Below are 14,216 nucleotides of genomic sequence, written 5' to 3'. Positions count from 1 at the left end.
CCGTGCTAATGCGATAGTACAATATCTACCTTCTATTTTCCCAGTCGTGCAAAAGAATATCAATCGTAGTCACGTAAAACTCGGTACATGCATTTTCACATAGTATTCGTGCACAAAAATACTACTCTGATTAAGTAGCTGGACCTTAATCAACCTCACTTTCAGCCATCAATTTCTTCTCAACTCGATGATCCATCGCACCTCCGCTCTTTTTCTTATCCTCTTCCACCTCTTCACAACCAACAACACCCCACTTAATATTAGTAACTTCTTCCAACCGGTTCAAGATTTCACACATTGGAGTAAACAAGCCAAACTGCTTAAACTCACCATCGTACGAATGCAACATTCCCAAAACACCCAAACCGCTCGCATTCGAATCCAAATCTTGTAGTTTTGCAAGCACCCAACTTCCACTATCACCTCCACTAGCAAATGCCGAGTTGTGCTCTATTGAGTTGACTATAAATTCCGACGAGTGCATTGCTCCATCGAGCCAATAAACCAATTTAATTCCATTCAAATTACCGCGAGTGTACTTTGTTGTCGACCCGTATTTGAACACAGGTATGCCATTATAGTTGCTCAGCTCCTCTTGAGACGACGTGGATGATAGGTCGGAATCAACCTCGTCGATGTTTTCCTTGATTGTTCTTGGCTTGAATCGCTTAAAATTTAGTACTTTGCGGACATATAAATTATCCAATATGAGTGCAGGATCGTACTCGTTGAATTGTACATCGTCTCCCAAGTAATTATAAGAGCACTTCAAATGCTTATTGACTTTGATAATGGCCAAATCTGAAAGTTTGCGCTCAACGAGTCCACTGATCTCATTGGGAGTTTCCGACAAGTTAATCAAAGTACGTTCACCCCATATAATTTGTCCGAACCTGACCTGTGGTAAATTGCGCATTTCGTAATGTTCTGCAGAATGGTTTTCTTGCACCTTGACCTTCTTCAAAGGAAACATTTCCTCCAACTCATTCAATATTGCCCCATAAGCAACATGACTGTCGCTACTCTGACCAGCTTGTCTCTGATATTGCGCAGTTAAAGCCAGCTTATACAAAGATATCAATGCCGCTGATGGTGAAGCAATGTTGCAATAATGAGACGAGTCCTGGGGGTCCAAGCATACGTGACCACACGATATTGCAAACTTACTGGATGCATAGCTCTTGAGTTGCGGTTGCTTTGTGAGATCTATTTTTGGATACACGTAGCCACCCATGGTTCCAGAGACTCGGTTGGAGCTCTCGGTCGATATTGAAATGGATATGGGAGGTTCCAATGGGTCTGTAGGTACTCTAAATGGTAATTTGAATTTGTGGATAGGACTCAGCAGTAGCGGCTTGTGTCCTGTTGAGATTGATCTAGCTGGTGGCGTATTTTGAACTTTAGCGGAAGCAGGCTCTATTTGATTTCTCACTACAACAACGTGTATATCCTCATATACGTCATGGATACTCTGAGTTAGTTTGTAGTGCATGTCTTGTGGATCAGGATAACCGAAGTAGAGACACAATATACTCAAGCGCAAGGATACTCCCCTCATTATTGGCGCTATAAATGAGCCATTTTGTTCCAGAACGGAAGTGTTTGTTCGTGCAATTCTGTCCATTATACGGGCAATAGAATCTTGATTGGGAAAATGTCCAACACCGTCTGCCCCTATTGCAAAATTCTGTGGTTTGACAATAACATTATTATCGCTGGCATTATCACTGAACATTGAGGCAAAATCATTGAAATGTTTCACCAATAGTAGCCTCAACTTGATATAAACATCATTCTTTAGTAAATTGTCATAAAAATGGAGATAGTACTTGACTATCTTTCTCAAATTCAAATTATTACAAGTGCTGATATGTGAATCCTGTTTTTCTCTAATGCTGCTGTTGAACTCTTTGAAACAATCAATACAACTCACCACCGTTGTAGATATATTAACACTCGAGCTATTGTATTGCATCAAAATGTACGCTAGATCCTGACTCAACTTCTTGAGAGCATCACAAACACGGTCATGATAACTCCTCTCATCTCGATTATCGCTGTTTTCCAAATCGAGAACCTGCAAGGGCTGGCTATAGTTGTACTGGAAAGGCCGTTTTGCGGTGTTGGTGCTCTGATAAGACGATTGTTTTGTTGAAAAAGATTGCTTGCTGGAGAAAAGCGAGCTGCCTCCTCCTCCTTGTGTTGTCGAGTGCTTGCTGCTGGATGGTCCTATAGTTGTCGTGTCATTTGGGCTCATGATCAGTGGATTGAGATTCAACCCAGTATCGAAAAAGCCTGTTTCAGATGGGTTGTGCAGCAGCAGCAGCAGCAGCAGCAGCAGAGGTAGTACCAGCAGTGGCTGTTGGTTGGTTACCCCACCGAACATCGGTCTTAGTTCTCGCACCGAGTCGTACGACTCATGTGATATATTACTTTTGGTGGGCCGTAATGAGGATGATGTTCTAGATTTGGCGTCATCTTGACCCTGACCCCTCAGATTCTGCATATCTTGACTCAAGTCCGCATCATCATCAGCTTTATTTGCTCTGGAGAGGAATCTTCTCATTGTTTAATGTGGAAAGAAGAGTGGATGGGTATTGGCAATGTGATTACTGTTGAATTGCAGATATACGAGGCGAACTTTGTGAGATGAAATTTGAGTTGTAAAGGAAGCATTCATTTTTTTTTTTCTTGCAAGTTTAATTAAGACATCCACGTGACATAATCACCTGACCTCTCTCTTTTTTTTCTTTTTTTTTATTTCTCTCTCTCTGTAATATCTCTTGTGTCTCTGTAAAGGATGAAATCGGAACATGTACATCATTAGAGGTACACAAGTACATTAAGCGGAGAAAATGCAACACACGACTATAACTCCAGACAGACAGACTTTTTTATGCACTGCATTGTCTCTCTTCTCTCCCTTTCGAAGAAATTCTTCTATAACCCACATCAGTTCAAACGCATCTTCATAAGATCACATCATATCATATTCAATCTTACTTTGGCTTTGTACATAACTGCATGGAGTGAAATTTGTCAAACCACCAAAAGATTCCAACCGTTCACTGATAATCCTCTATTTTTTTTTTTTTCTTTCCCCTGTTCTCAGCACTGCAAAAAAAAAAAAAAAAGGCGACGACGGATATCTCATTCGACCCCACAAACTATTTTTTTTAGAGCCATTTTTCTTTATCACACATAGTTTCAGAGCTTGACTATCAGATTCAATCATGCCAGTGTATTCGATATCTCATGTTGAGAATGTCAGAGTTTGCGTGGTCATGGTCGGATTACCAGCTCGTGGTAAGTCCCTTATATCGCAGAAAATTGTTCGGTACTTGTCATGGTTGTCGATCAAGTCCAAGTGCTTTAATGTCGGAAACTATAGGCGCGAGGTGGCCAAGGAAACTGCCGTAAATGCCGAGTTTTTTGACCCAAAGAACGAAGAAGGCATGGCTTACAGAAAACAAGCCATAGACTTGGCCATAAAAGACATGATGAATTGGTTCGTCGAAGAAAATGGGGTCGTGGGGATTTTGGACGCTACAAACTCCACTCGCGAGAGGAGAGATAGGATTTTGAAGTTATGTCGTGAAAACTACATTGAGCCCATGTTTTTGGAGAGTTGGTGTGATGATAAGGAGCTCATATTGCAGAACATTATGGATGTAAAGACAACTTCTCCTGACTACGTTGCAAAACCTAACGAATTTGCTATGACAGATTTCCTCAAGAGGATTGAGTTTTACGAATCTGTGTATGAGTCGATGGATGCGACAACAGATTCGGAATTGACGTTTGTCAAGCTAGTGAATGTTAATTCCCAGATCATCTTGAATCGAATAGAGACCTACTTGGAAAGTCGTATTGTATATTACGTGATGAATTTACACATAAAACCCAGAAGCATCTGGTTGTCGAGACATGGTGAGTCAGAATTCAACCTAACTGGACAAATTGGTGGCGATGCCAATTTGTCAGAACGTGGATGGAGGTATGCTAAAAAGTTACCTGAACTTGTTCTCAAGTCATTGGGAGAAGAGCACAAGCACACGAACTTGACAGTGTGGACTTCAACTTTGAAGCGTACGCAACAAACCGCCTCGTTTTTGCCTTACAAGAAATTACAATGGAAAGCATTGGATGAACTAGATGCCGGTGAGTGTGATGGAATGACGTACGAGGAAATTGAAAAGGCATTTCCAGAAGATTTCAAAGCAAGAGACGACAACAAATATGAATACAGATATCGTGGTGGGGAATCTTATAGGGACATTGTCATACGATTGGAGCCCATTATTATGGAGTTGGAGCGTCAGGAGAACATCCTTATAATCACCCATCAAGCTGTATTGCGGTGCCTTTATGCATATTTCATGAATGTTCCGCAAGAGGAAAGTCCGTGGATGTCTATACCCTTGCACACCTTGATCAAGTTGGAGCCCAGAGCATACTCTACGTTAGTTTCGAGACTCAAAGCCGACATTCCAGCCGTCAGCACATACAAGGAAAAAGGAACGTCACAGTTGGGAGAGGCGAAATCCGGCGAAACCATTTTCAAAAGTAGAGATTTGTTACATAGCGGTGATGTGATTTAGAATATGAATATAGTCTACGTGAGATAATAGAGCTGTAATGAATTACATTGCAGATGATTCAATTTATTCATTTTCATTAGATAAACGTAAGTAGCTATACAGTATGTGGGTATTTCTTAACTTGATCCAATACTTTCTTCTCATACAATGCCGGATCTTTACTGAAGGCTTTCCAAGCTGGCTCTTGAGCTGGCGAATCGGGATTGGGCGTGTTTAATAACTCTTGCACTCCCAATAGTATTTGTTTCAAGGTTATTGCCGGCTTCCAATCCTGATCTTCGTTCAAAATACTCAAGCAAACAGTCCCACTGGGGTAGATGTTCGGATGGTAGAATCCTGGAGGAAATTTGACCTTTGGTGGCTTTGATGGGTACTCCGCCGGGAAGTCTAACCTAATTGGGTAAATTCCACCTTCCCATATTGTACCTGCTTTTCCTGGAATGCCTGCCTTCCACACAGTTAAGTCTAAGGATCCATCGGCACCCTTCACCGGTTTAGCAAAAAAGCCGAATGGATGATCTTTTCTCCATTGCTTTCTTTCCTCTTGTAATCTGATATTGCGAAGTGACATTTTCAAAGTGTGTGCTCAGTTGTTGTGAATGAAGAGCCCCAAGATTTATAAAGTATTAAGTAATAACAGTAGACCGAAATAAAATAAACAGTGTAGATGAACTAAAGCTGGGAGATGTCGAGTAGAGGTGAGGTGAGAAGTAGACTTGTGTGAGCTTCATAATTGTTTTGATGATTTGGGAAAAAGGTTTTTTTTTTTTTTATTTTTATTTTTCCTCTTGAAATGCCAATCTGCGCGTTACTTTGGCTTCATAAAGGTTCTCTTCAACCCGTTGTTGTTTTCATAGAGACAGTCTCTCCGTCCAAATCAAATGCTTATAGAAGAGCTCACCGGCAATAAGGACTCCCCATTGAGTGCGGATCCGTACAAAGATGCAACGTATACTTTTCCAAAGCCATCCAAAGATGAAAAGAATAAACAACTCATTGACGACTTTTTGAAGCCATCCGCAGAATTGAATTGGGAATTGCTTGATCTTGTACAAACGAAACCAGACGTCAACAGAGAAAAGATTATTCACAATTTGGTAATTAACCCGTCCAGTCTAAATCGGACAAAGATCCGTTTCAAGAGATCTGGAATTCAAGGAAAAATCTCGGGCTACCGTGAAGAAGTTGATCTCAATCAAGTGAATGCCACCGGGTCAAATTCTTTGAGTATCAACAGAGACTACTCTTCAAAAAGCGAAAGCATAAGAGGAAAGTCAGGGTTTCTACCCTTCCAACCGGGTGGTTTGTTACAGCAAGCCTCGATAGATCGTGAAGTCAAAGATACCACAGCAAACTTGCATAGAAATGAGTATGGGTTGTTTGATGTGCCACCAGGACTCTCACGAGGGTTGGAAGTTGGGGACACACAAAATCTAGCAGACTTAGATGACTTGCAGAAGGAAGACGTGGATCTGAATGAAGAAACAAATGAAATTGTTAAGGAGCGTACTTTATTGGATAGAGTGCATAACGAAAACACAAAGTCTGAACCAAAGGCAGAGCTCCCTTTTGATGCAAATGAAATAGAAGGATTGGTACCGTTTGATTACAAGTCATATAGATATGACGAGAAGAAACCGGTGGAGAAGCGTGACTGGGCTCACGTAGTCGACTTGGATCACAAAATTGAGGACTTCAACGAATTGGTCCCCAATATGGCGAGAACATGGCCCTTTGAACTTGACACTTTCCAAAAGGAAGCAGTGTTTCATTTAGAACAAGGTGATTCTGTATTTGTGGCCGCTCACACTTCTGCAGGTAAAACAGTTGTGGCTGAGTATGCAATTGCAATGGCAAAGAGGAACATGACAAAGTGTATATACACATCCCCTATCAAAGCATTGTCTAATCAAAAGTTTAGAGATTTCAAAGAAACATTCAAGGATATAGATGTTGGATTGATCACTGGTGATGTTCAGATCAATCCTGAAGCCAACTGTCTCATTATGACAACTGAAATTTTGCGATCGATGTTGTATCGTGGAGCGGATTTGATTAGAGATGTTGAGTTTGTCATTTTTGATGAAGTGCATTACGTGAATGATATAGATCGTGGTGTCGTTTGGGAAGAAGTGATCATCATGTTACCTGACCATGTCAAGTACATTTTACTATCGGCCACTGTTCCAAACACGTTTGAGTTTGCCAATTGGGTTGGTAGAACGAAACAGAAGGACATCTATGTTATTTCAACACCAAAAAGACCCGTGCCATTGGAGATCTTCATCTCAGCAAAAAACAAACTATTCAAAGTAGTTGACTCAAATAGGAGGTTCCTTGAGAGCGAATTTAAGGCTCACAAATCTTTGCTTGAAGCGGGAAACACTAAAAAGGCACTTCCATCAACTACAATGGGCTCTGGAAGTAGAGGTGGACCAGGCGGAACAGCGAGAGGTGGTAACAAAGCAGTTGGAAGAGGTGGCAGAGGCGGGGATGGCCGTGGCGGTCATGGCGGTCGTGGCGGTCGTGGCGGTCGTGGAGGACTGTCCAATCACGGAAACTTTTCCGGTCCGAGGAGGTTCGGCACTGATGGTCCAAACAAAAACACATGGCCAGAATTGGTACATTATATGAGGCTGAATAATTTGCTACCAGCAGTTATATTCGTGTTTTCGAAAAAGAAGTGTGAAACATATGCTGACTCCTTACACGGTGTCGATTTCTGTACCGCCAAGGAAAAATCTGAAATCCACATGTTCATAGATCGAGCAGTTGGAAGATTGAAAAAGGAGGATCGTGAATTGCCGCAAATTTTGAAGATTAGAGAGATGCTTAGTCGAGGAATAGCCGTACACCATGGAGGTCTATTGCCTATTGTGAAAGAATGCATTGAAATATTGTTTGCCAAGACGTTGGTGAAAGTCTTGTTTGCCACAGAAACTTTTGCAATGGGATTGAACTTGCCCACCAGAACAGTTGTGTTCAGCTCGACCAGAAAGCACGATGGTAGGGGGTTTAGAAATCTTTTACCGGGTGAATTTACTCAAATGTCTGGGAGAGCTGGTAGAAGAGGTTTGGATGCTACAGGTACTGTGATTGTCATGGCCTACAATGAAGCATTATCGCCTACCGATTTTAAAGAGGTTGCATTGGGAACTCCTACAAAATTGCAATCTCAGTTTAGGTTGACATATAATATGATCTTGAACTTGCTCAGGATCGAAGCGTTGAAGGTTGAAGAAATGATCAAGCACTCATTCAGTGAGAACTCCACCCAGGTTCTACTTCCCGAGAACAAAAAGCGTCATGAGGCTTTGACAAACACAATAAGCAGCTTAGTTTTGTCACCATGCAAGGAATGCGATTTGAAGAATGTCGAGGAGACTTGCAAGCTCATGCTTGAGTATGAAGACGTTTATGGTCAATGTGTGGTTGACATTCATAAATCGCCGATATTGAAGTCACAATTGTTGAGGATTGGAAGACTCGTGTGTTTCCGTGACAAAGAGTCAGTATCGAGAATTGGATTTGTTGTAAAGTCTGACAGTGTTAATGACAGTATATTCTTACTCACATTCCATCACGGAAGTGCATACGACACAACCGAGGAGAATTTCAAGTTGCCATACATACCAATCCGTGACTACTTGGTGAATAACTTTGCCAAAATTAGATACGGTGGTGGCCTAAAAGTAGTGTCGGTACCATACGAGAGCGTTCAATTTATTTGCAAATATGCCTTGAAGGTGCCTATTGGACGAGTTGTGGAAAACAACAGTGAAGACGTTAAGCAAGCGGAGGAGCAAATAAGATTGATTCTCAGGAGTCAAAACAGGCTAGATGAAATCAGCTTCGCTCAAACGAATCAGATCTCTCTCCATGATATGTGCGTTGAGAAGGAAAACATTTATGCAAAGATCTATGAGTTGCAAGCGTACACTTGTTCGAACTTTGCCCAGCATTATGCCGAGTATCGAAAAATGCATCTTCTTCAAAAGGAGTTGGAGGGACTTGAAAAGTTAATCTCAGATGAGAATTTGGATCTCTTGCCAGACTATGAACAAAGATTAGAAGTCCTCGAGACTCTTGGTTTCATTGACGAAAAGCACAATGTAGTGTTGAAAGGAAGAGTCGCATGTGAAATCAACTCTGGTTGGGAGTTGATCCTTACTGAGTTGGTCCTTGATAATTTCCTTGGTGATTTTGAACCGTCTGAGATTGTGGCACTTTTATCGTGTTTTGTTTATGAAGGCAGAACTCAAGAAGAAGAACCACCGTTGATTACACCTAGGTTGGAGAAGGGTAAAACCAGGATACTAGAGATTGCCGACAAGTTGCTTCGAGTGTTTATTGAAAAGAGAGTGTCTTTGACGTCAGAGGAGGAAGATTTTGTCGAGAGTAAACGATTTGCGTTGGTGAATGTTGTATATGAATGGGCTAATGGGTTGAGTTTTAACGAAATCATGGAAATTAGCGTTGAGTCCGAAGGTACGATTGTCAGAGTCATTACTCGATTGGATGAAATATGCCGTGAGGTGAAGAATGCTGCTTTGATTATTGGCGATTCGAAATTGCATTTGAAGATGGCTGAAGCACAAGAAAAGATCAAGAGAGATATCGTATTCTGTGCATCGCTATATCTATAGGTGCTAGATAGATGATTTGTATATACACGCATTAGGCACTTTGCTTCAATATGCCGAAGACGCCTCGTTTTCCATTGATGATCTTATCCATTAATTCCAGCAGACCTGGTCTGGGTTTGAACTGCATCAATCCGACCAAAGTAAAAAAACTTCCAATAGCCGTAGCACTGAATACCATCTTTTTCTTTGTTTCGAATTCGAATCGAGCAAGGTTTTCATTAATTAGTAGTTCCCTGTTCATCGCAACACAATTCGCAAGCCCATTCAATTTCATAAACTCGACAATTGTTTCATCATTCAATAGCCAAGCAAGATCCGACTCAATATCCGTTTCTGAATATGATAAGAAGCCAACATTTTGGAAGATCCTGAATTGATTAACCAAGGCAAGCTGGAACGTGGTTTTCCCTAGTCGTCGAAGTCGATCAGTTTCGATAAATGAAACATGCCCTTCATCATTCTCTATTCGTAGTTCCAAATTAGTGAGTCCATTGGAGATACACGCAAGCTCTTCATTCAGGAACTTCACTGGGTCAACATAGTTTATTAGGGATTGCACATGCTGTCGGTAGCTGGCATCACTGGGTGCGCTGGACACCCGCTGAAGTATATTTGAGCTATCTCTTTGTGCTCGTAACCTTGGCTCGTCCTTCTGGAAACTATGCGTCTGTGTCAAGTTATCTATAAAGGTGAAATGATTCAAAAATGAAGGCGTGGGGTTACTATAGATTTGTTGGTATCTTGGTAGTACTCTTGTGCTCACGTGTCTTCTCAATAATAGCGATAGTCGTATTGCTGTGTTTCTTATAATGTTTGAAGATTGTATCATAGCAGTAGTAGTAGTAGTAGTAGTAGTAGCGTTTTACCCATTAAAGCGTCTATTCCGTTGATATAGAGTTGCGGGCAATTTAAAGTTGTTGAAGAAAGGTGCACTTTTGCAACTCATCGTCTTCTATTTTTTTTTTTCTTTTTTAAGCTCTCTTTTTTTAGTCATTGGAAATTCAAATTATCAGATTGGATCGATTTGTAAAGACATCGGTGTCCGCACAATGTCATCGAAATCATCGGCTAAGAAGAAACAGGCTCCGACAGCTGACCCATCATCTCAATCAACCACCAAGAAGGTAAAAATTCCCAAATCATTCATCGTTCGTCCGCACTTATCATCTACTAAACTCAAGACCATAGCCAATGTCTACTTGAATCTGGAAGTTTTTGAAGCTTTAGAGTTGAAACCAAAAGACTTTGTGTATGTGAATCAACTCAATGGGCTGCCCGGTGTAATAGCTGTTGCTGTACCGTCTGACGATATATCAAGGAAGAATGTTGTCGCTCTATCGCATAGCTATAGACAACTCAGTGGTTTGCTTTTAGGAGATAGAGTCAACATTGAGAAATTCAATGGACAGCCACCTTATGCTCTGACAGTGACCATACATGGAGATAGCGAATCAATACCTGTCTTGGAAGACGTTGGGTTAATTTATCCAGGTTTGCAGATTGGCAACGGCGACAACAAACTCACAGTGATAGACGTACAAGGTGATATAGACGCCAGGTTGAACAAATTGTCTATATCTGACGAAGACAACGGCCCGATACGAACAGTTTCGCCCGCATACATCTACACACCACAAGCTACAATCGAGAAAACTGACGAAACATCTCCCTCCATTACGAAATATCCACTTTTACCGCGTCCACCTTGCTTTTCACAAGTGGGCGGGCTTGCAAAGCAAATCAGCCTACTCAAGTCAAACATTGGACTTCCCTTGCATAACCCTACGCTATTTTCTGATTTCGGCATTTCACCTCCCAGAGGTATATTGCTCCATGGCCCACCAGGAACTGGAAAGACAATGCTTCTTCGAAGCGCCGCAAACGATATAGATGCACACGTTTTGACAATAAATGGTCCTTCCATTGTCTCCAAGTACTTGGGAGAAACTGAGGGTGCAATTCGTGAGATATTTGAAGAGGCTTCACAATTTCAACCATCGATTATCTTGATGGATGAGATTGACTCGCTTGCTCCATCGCGTAATTCGGACGATTCTGGAGAGACAGAAAGTCGTGTTGTTGCTACACTATTGACGATGATGGATGGAATGGATAACAGCGGGCGGATAGTCGTTGTTGGTGCTACAAATCGACCAAATGCAATCGACATAGCTTTGCGTCGACCTGGTCGATTTGATCAAGAAATTGAAATCGGTATCCCCGATGTTGAGGCAAGACAAGATATCCTACAGAAACAGTTTGATAAAATGAACAAGGAAAAATACGATTTAACTGAGGAGGACATCGCGCTTGTGGCAACAAAGACTCACGGTTACGTTGGGGCTGACTTGACAGCTTTGTGCCGAGAGGCGGTAATGAAAGCTATCAATAGAGGATTGGCTAGTGGTGTAGTACTGCAAAAGGATATCAAAATGAATTTGAACGATGTGCTTGAAGCTTTAGGTGAAGTAAGACCTTCTGCTATGCGAGAAATTTTCTTGGAAATGCCAAAGGTGTACTGGTCTGATATTGGTGGACAAGAGGACTTGAAGAGAAAACTCGTTGAAGTCGTCCAGCTACCGTTGGAAGCGTCAGCGTCATTTGCAAAATTAGGTGTTAGTGCCCCCAAGGGAGTGCTTCTATATGGTCCGCCTGGCTGTTCCAAGACCCTAACAGCAAAGGCACTTGCAACTGAATCAGGACTCAATTTTTTGGCAATCAAAGGTCCAGAAATCTTCAACAAATACGTGGGTGAAAGTGAACGAACAATTCGGGAAGTTTTCCGCAAAGCTCGTGCAGCTGCTCCATCGATTATATTCTTGGATGAAATCGACGCCATTGCCAGTGACCGCGATGGCGATGGCGATGGCGATGGAGGAGGAACCACTGCCTCGAAAAATGTCTTGACTTCATTGTTGAACGAGATTGACGGTGTGGAGGAGTTGAAAGGGGTTGTCATTGTTGGTGCCACTAATAAACCAGCAGATATAGATGCGGCATTGCTCAGACCTGGTAGGTTGGACAGACACATATACGTGGCTCCGCCGAATTATGAAGCGAGATTGCAAATATTGACCAAATGCTGTCGTAAATTTGATTTAGTTGACGTTGATTTGTCACAATATGCTAAACTCACTGAGGGTTGTTCAGGTGCTGAAGTCACGTTGTTATGTCAAGAGGCGGGGTTGAATGCAATCATGGAAGATCGCAATGCGCAACATGTTGAAAACAGACATTTTGAACATGCTTTACGAGAAATCACTCGTGGTATTACACCAGAGATGTTGCTGTATTACGAACAGTTTTCTAAAAGGGCAGGATTAAATCTATAGACATCTTCAAAGTAGACGACGTTGTGCATTTACAATTTATTTGGTGTGCTCTATCACTGCTGTTGACACCCTTCTTGCAAACTCTTTTCCAAATCTCCTGGCAAATCTTTGCCATCAAAATCAAGTCCGTCTTTACCAGCACCACCAAAACCAGGCAAAAAGTCACCAGAATCCCCAACTAGCTCGGTTGGAGGTTGCCCCAACTCTTGCAAGCTTTCCAACAAGGCATTGATTTGATCTCGTTGTGCCTTATTTGAATCATTATAATTGTCACTGTTGAACACTTTCAAGATTTCATTAGATATGTCGTACTGTTTGCTATAGTTTGTGTATTGTTCCTGACTCAATTTATCCTTATTGTCCTTTAAGTATTGAGGGAATTTAGTGTTCAAATCCTTGATGGGCTCATACAACACCTCCTTTGAGCTCAATTGTTCCAACATATCCATCAACAATTTACTCATGTCCATATCTCCACCACCCAATCCACTTTCATTCATTCCTGCAAGAAGTTGAGTCAATATATCCTCGGGGTTAGTACCTGATGAGTCATTTTTAATTTTAGAGTCAATATCCTCACCCGATTTACGTAATCTCTCCATGGTTTCCTTCATGACATAATCGAAATTGGCGTTCTGTTGCGCACCAGACTCAGCTTCCGATCGATGGTTAGTTTCAAATTGTTTAACTAACGTTTCAAATTGTTTTTGGGTTTCGGGATCGTCAATTTTCATATCCTTGATTAATTCAGCAACAGAATTTTGGAAATCTTCATCAACTGGGTCGGTCGAAGGACCAGAGCCATCTTTGGCATCCTTCTTGGTAGTGGATCCTGTCTGTGATTGGCTCTCAAGGGCAGATCCCGGTGGTTTATTGAGCACGTCATCGGCAAAGTCATCTAATAAATCATCCAAGTCGTCAACATCGTCTCCACCGGAGCTTGATTTGATTTTGTCTTCTGATTTGTCTTGAGAGCTGGCAGTAGCAGGAGCAGCAGCAGCAGCATCATCGACCCTGTCGTTTTGAGTAGCAGCAGCAGCAGCAGTAGCGGTGGTATCTGCTGATTTACTAGTATTTTGTGCAGTAGTCGATGCTAAAACGGGCTTGTTATTGATTTCTTCTGACATGGTGAATATAAGTATCTAATTAGATATCAACTGTTTTCTATCAGATTTTTAAATAAAACAAGGACTGATATATGTACTCTTATACAAATTTTCACGGTTTATTCTAAATTTTTTTCCTTTTCCTATTTCTCATACGAGGGAGGAAAAAAAAAAAAATGAGTGTGAATGAATGAAAATTGAATAGATGAATGTGGGGCAGAGAAACAAAGGGAAAGGAGGGGAAAAAAAAAAGATTATAAGCAAAATTAAGGTCGCAAAACATAAGTGTCGCATTTATAATACAATATTTATGACAATGACTAGAAACGACGCTACCACCTCTGGTTTGATACTTGGTTGCAAAACCAGCAAGAACCAACGAGTGCATCGAAACCAAGTGCATGCACGAGCCACAATGCATTAGCATGGACAGCAGAATGAGAAAGGAGCACTATATGAACCACGGATAGACTTTCGAGACACGCGTTAGATTTTCGAAAGAGCACTATATACTTCCACATCTGATGAATC

At 41.5% G+C, this 14,216-nt stretch overlaps 7 protein-coding genes across 7 annotated transcripts; 3 read left to right on the top strand and 4 right to left on the bottom strand. All coding sequences in view use genetic code 12, as the record gives it.

Moving 5' to 3' along the window:
* Nucleotides 1-145: 145 nt before the first annotated feature.
* On the bottom strand, nt 146-2,566 carry SSY5 (Ssy5p; the record flags this gene model as incomplete). The annotated part of the gene is made up of 1 exon (XM_051750276.1): nt 146-2,566. The coding sequence occupies one exon, from the start codon at nt 2,564-2,566 to the stop codon at nt 146-148; it is 2,421 nt and encodes an 806-aa protein (XP_051610437.1).
* A 667-nt stretch (nt 2,567-3,233) lies between these two features.
* Nucleotides 3,234-4,601, top strand: KGF57_001103 (fructose-2,6-bisphosphatase; the record flags this gene model as incomplete). The annotated part of the gene is made up of 1 exon (XM_051750275.1): nt 3,234-4,601. The coding sequence occupies one exon, from the start codon at nt 3,234-3,236 to the stop codon at nt 4,599-4,601; it is 1,368 nt and encodes a 455-aa protein (XP_051610436.1).
* A 94-nt stretch (nt 4,602-4,695) lies between these two features.
* Nucleotides 4,696-5,172, bottom strand: KGF57_001102 (E2 SUMO-conjugating protein; the record flags this gene model as incomplete). Its single annotated transcript, XM_051750274.1, has 1 exon — nt 4,696-5,172. The coding sequence occupies one exon, from the start codon at nt 5,170-5,172 to the stop codon at nt 4,696-4,698; it is 477 nt and encodes a 158-aa protein (XP_051610435.1).
* A 310-nt stretch (nt 5,173-5,482) lies between these two features.
* On the top strand, nt 5,483-9,247 carry SKI2 (SKI complex RNA helicase subunit; the record flags this gene model as incomplete). Its single annotated transcript, XM_051750273.1, has 1 exon — nt 5,483-9,247. The coding sequence occupies one exon, from the start codon at nt 5,483-5,485 to the stop codon at nt 9,245-9,247; it is 3,765 nt and encodes a 1,254-aa protein (XP_051610434.1).
* A 31-nt stretch (nt 9,248-9,278) lies between these two features.
* KGF57_001100 (uncharacterized protein) lies at nt 9,279-10,076 on the bottom strand (the record flags this gene model as incomplete). Its single annotated transcript, XM_051750272.1, has 1 exon — nt 9,279-10,076. The coding sequence occupies one exon, from the start codon at nt 10,074-10,076 to the stop codon at nt 9,279-9,281; it is 798 nt and encodes a 265-aa protein (XP_051610433.1).
* Nucleotides 10,077-10,296: 220 nt separating this feature from the next.
* KGF57_001099 (AAA family ATPase) lies at nt 10,297-12,579 on the top strand (the record flags this gene model as incomplete). Its single annotated transcript, XM_051750269.1, has 1 exon — nt 10,297-12,579. The coding sequence occupies one exon, from the start codon at nt 10,297-10,299 to the stop codon at nt 12,577-12,579; it is 2,283 nt and encodes a 760-aa protein (XP_051610432.1).
* Nucleotides 12,580-12,632: 53 nt separating this feature from the next.
* Nucleotides 12,633-13,706, bottom strand: PEX19 (Pex19p; the record flags this gene model as incomplete). The annotated part of the gene is made up of 1 exon (XM_051750268.1): nt 12,633-13,706. One exon carries the CDS (start codon nt 13,704-13,706, stop codon nt 12,633-12,635), a length of 1,074 nt encoding a protein of 357 aa, XP_051610431.1.
* Nucleotides 13,707-14,216: the final 510 nt, after the last annotated feature.

The sequence above is a fragment of the Candida theae genome, assembly GCF_024610275.1.
Source record: "Candida theae strain CBS 12239 chromosome Unknown scaffold31, whole genome shotgun sequence".
Lineage (NCBI taxonomy): Eukaryota > Fungi > Ascomycota > Pichiomycetes > Serinales > Debaryomycetaceae > Lodderomyces > Lodderomyces theae.
Note: the sequence above shows the minus strand (reverse complement) of the source record. Positions and strands in the feature narration are given on the sequence as shown.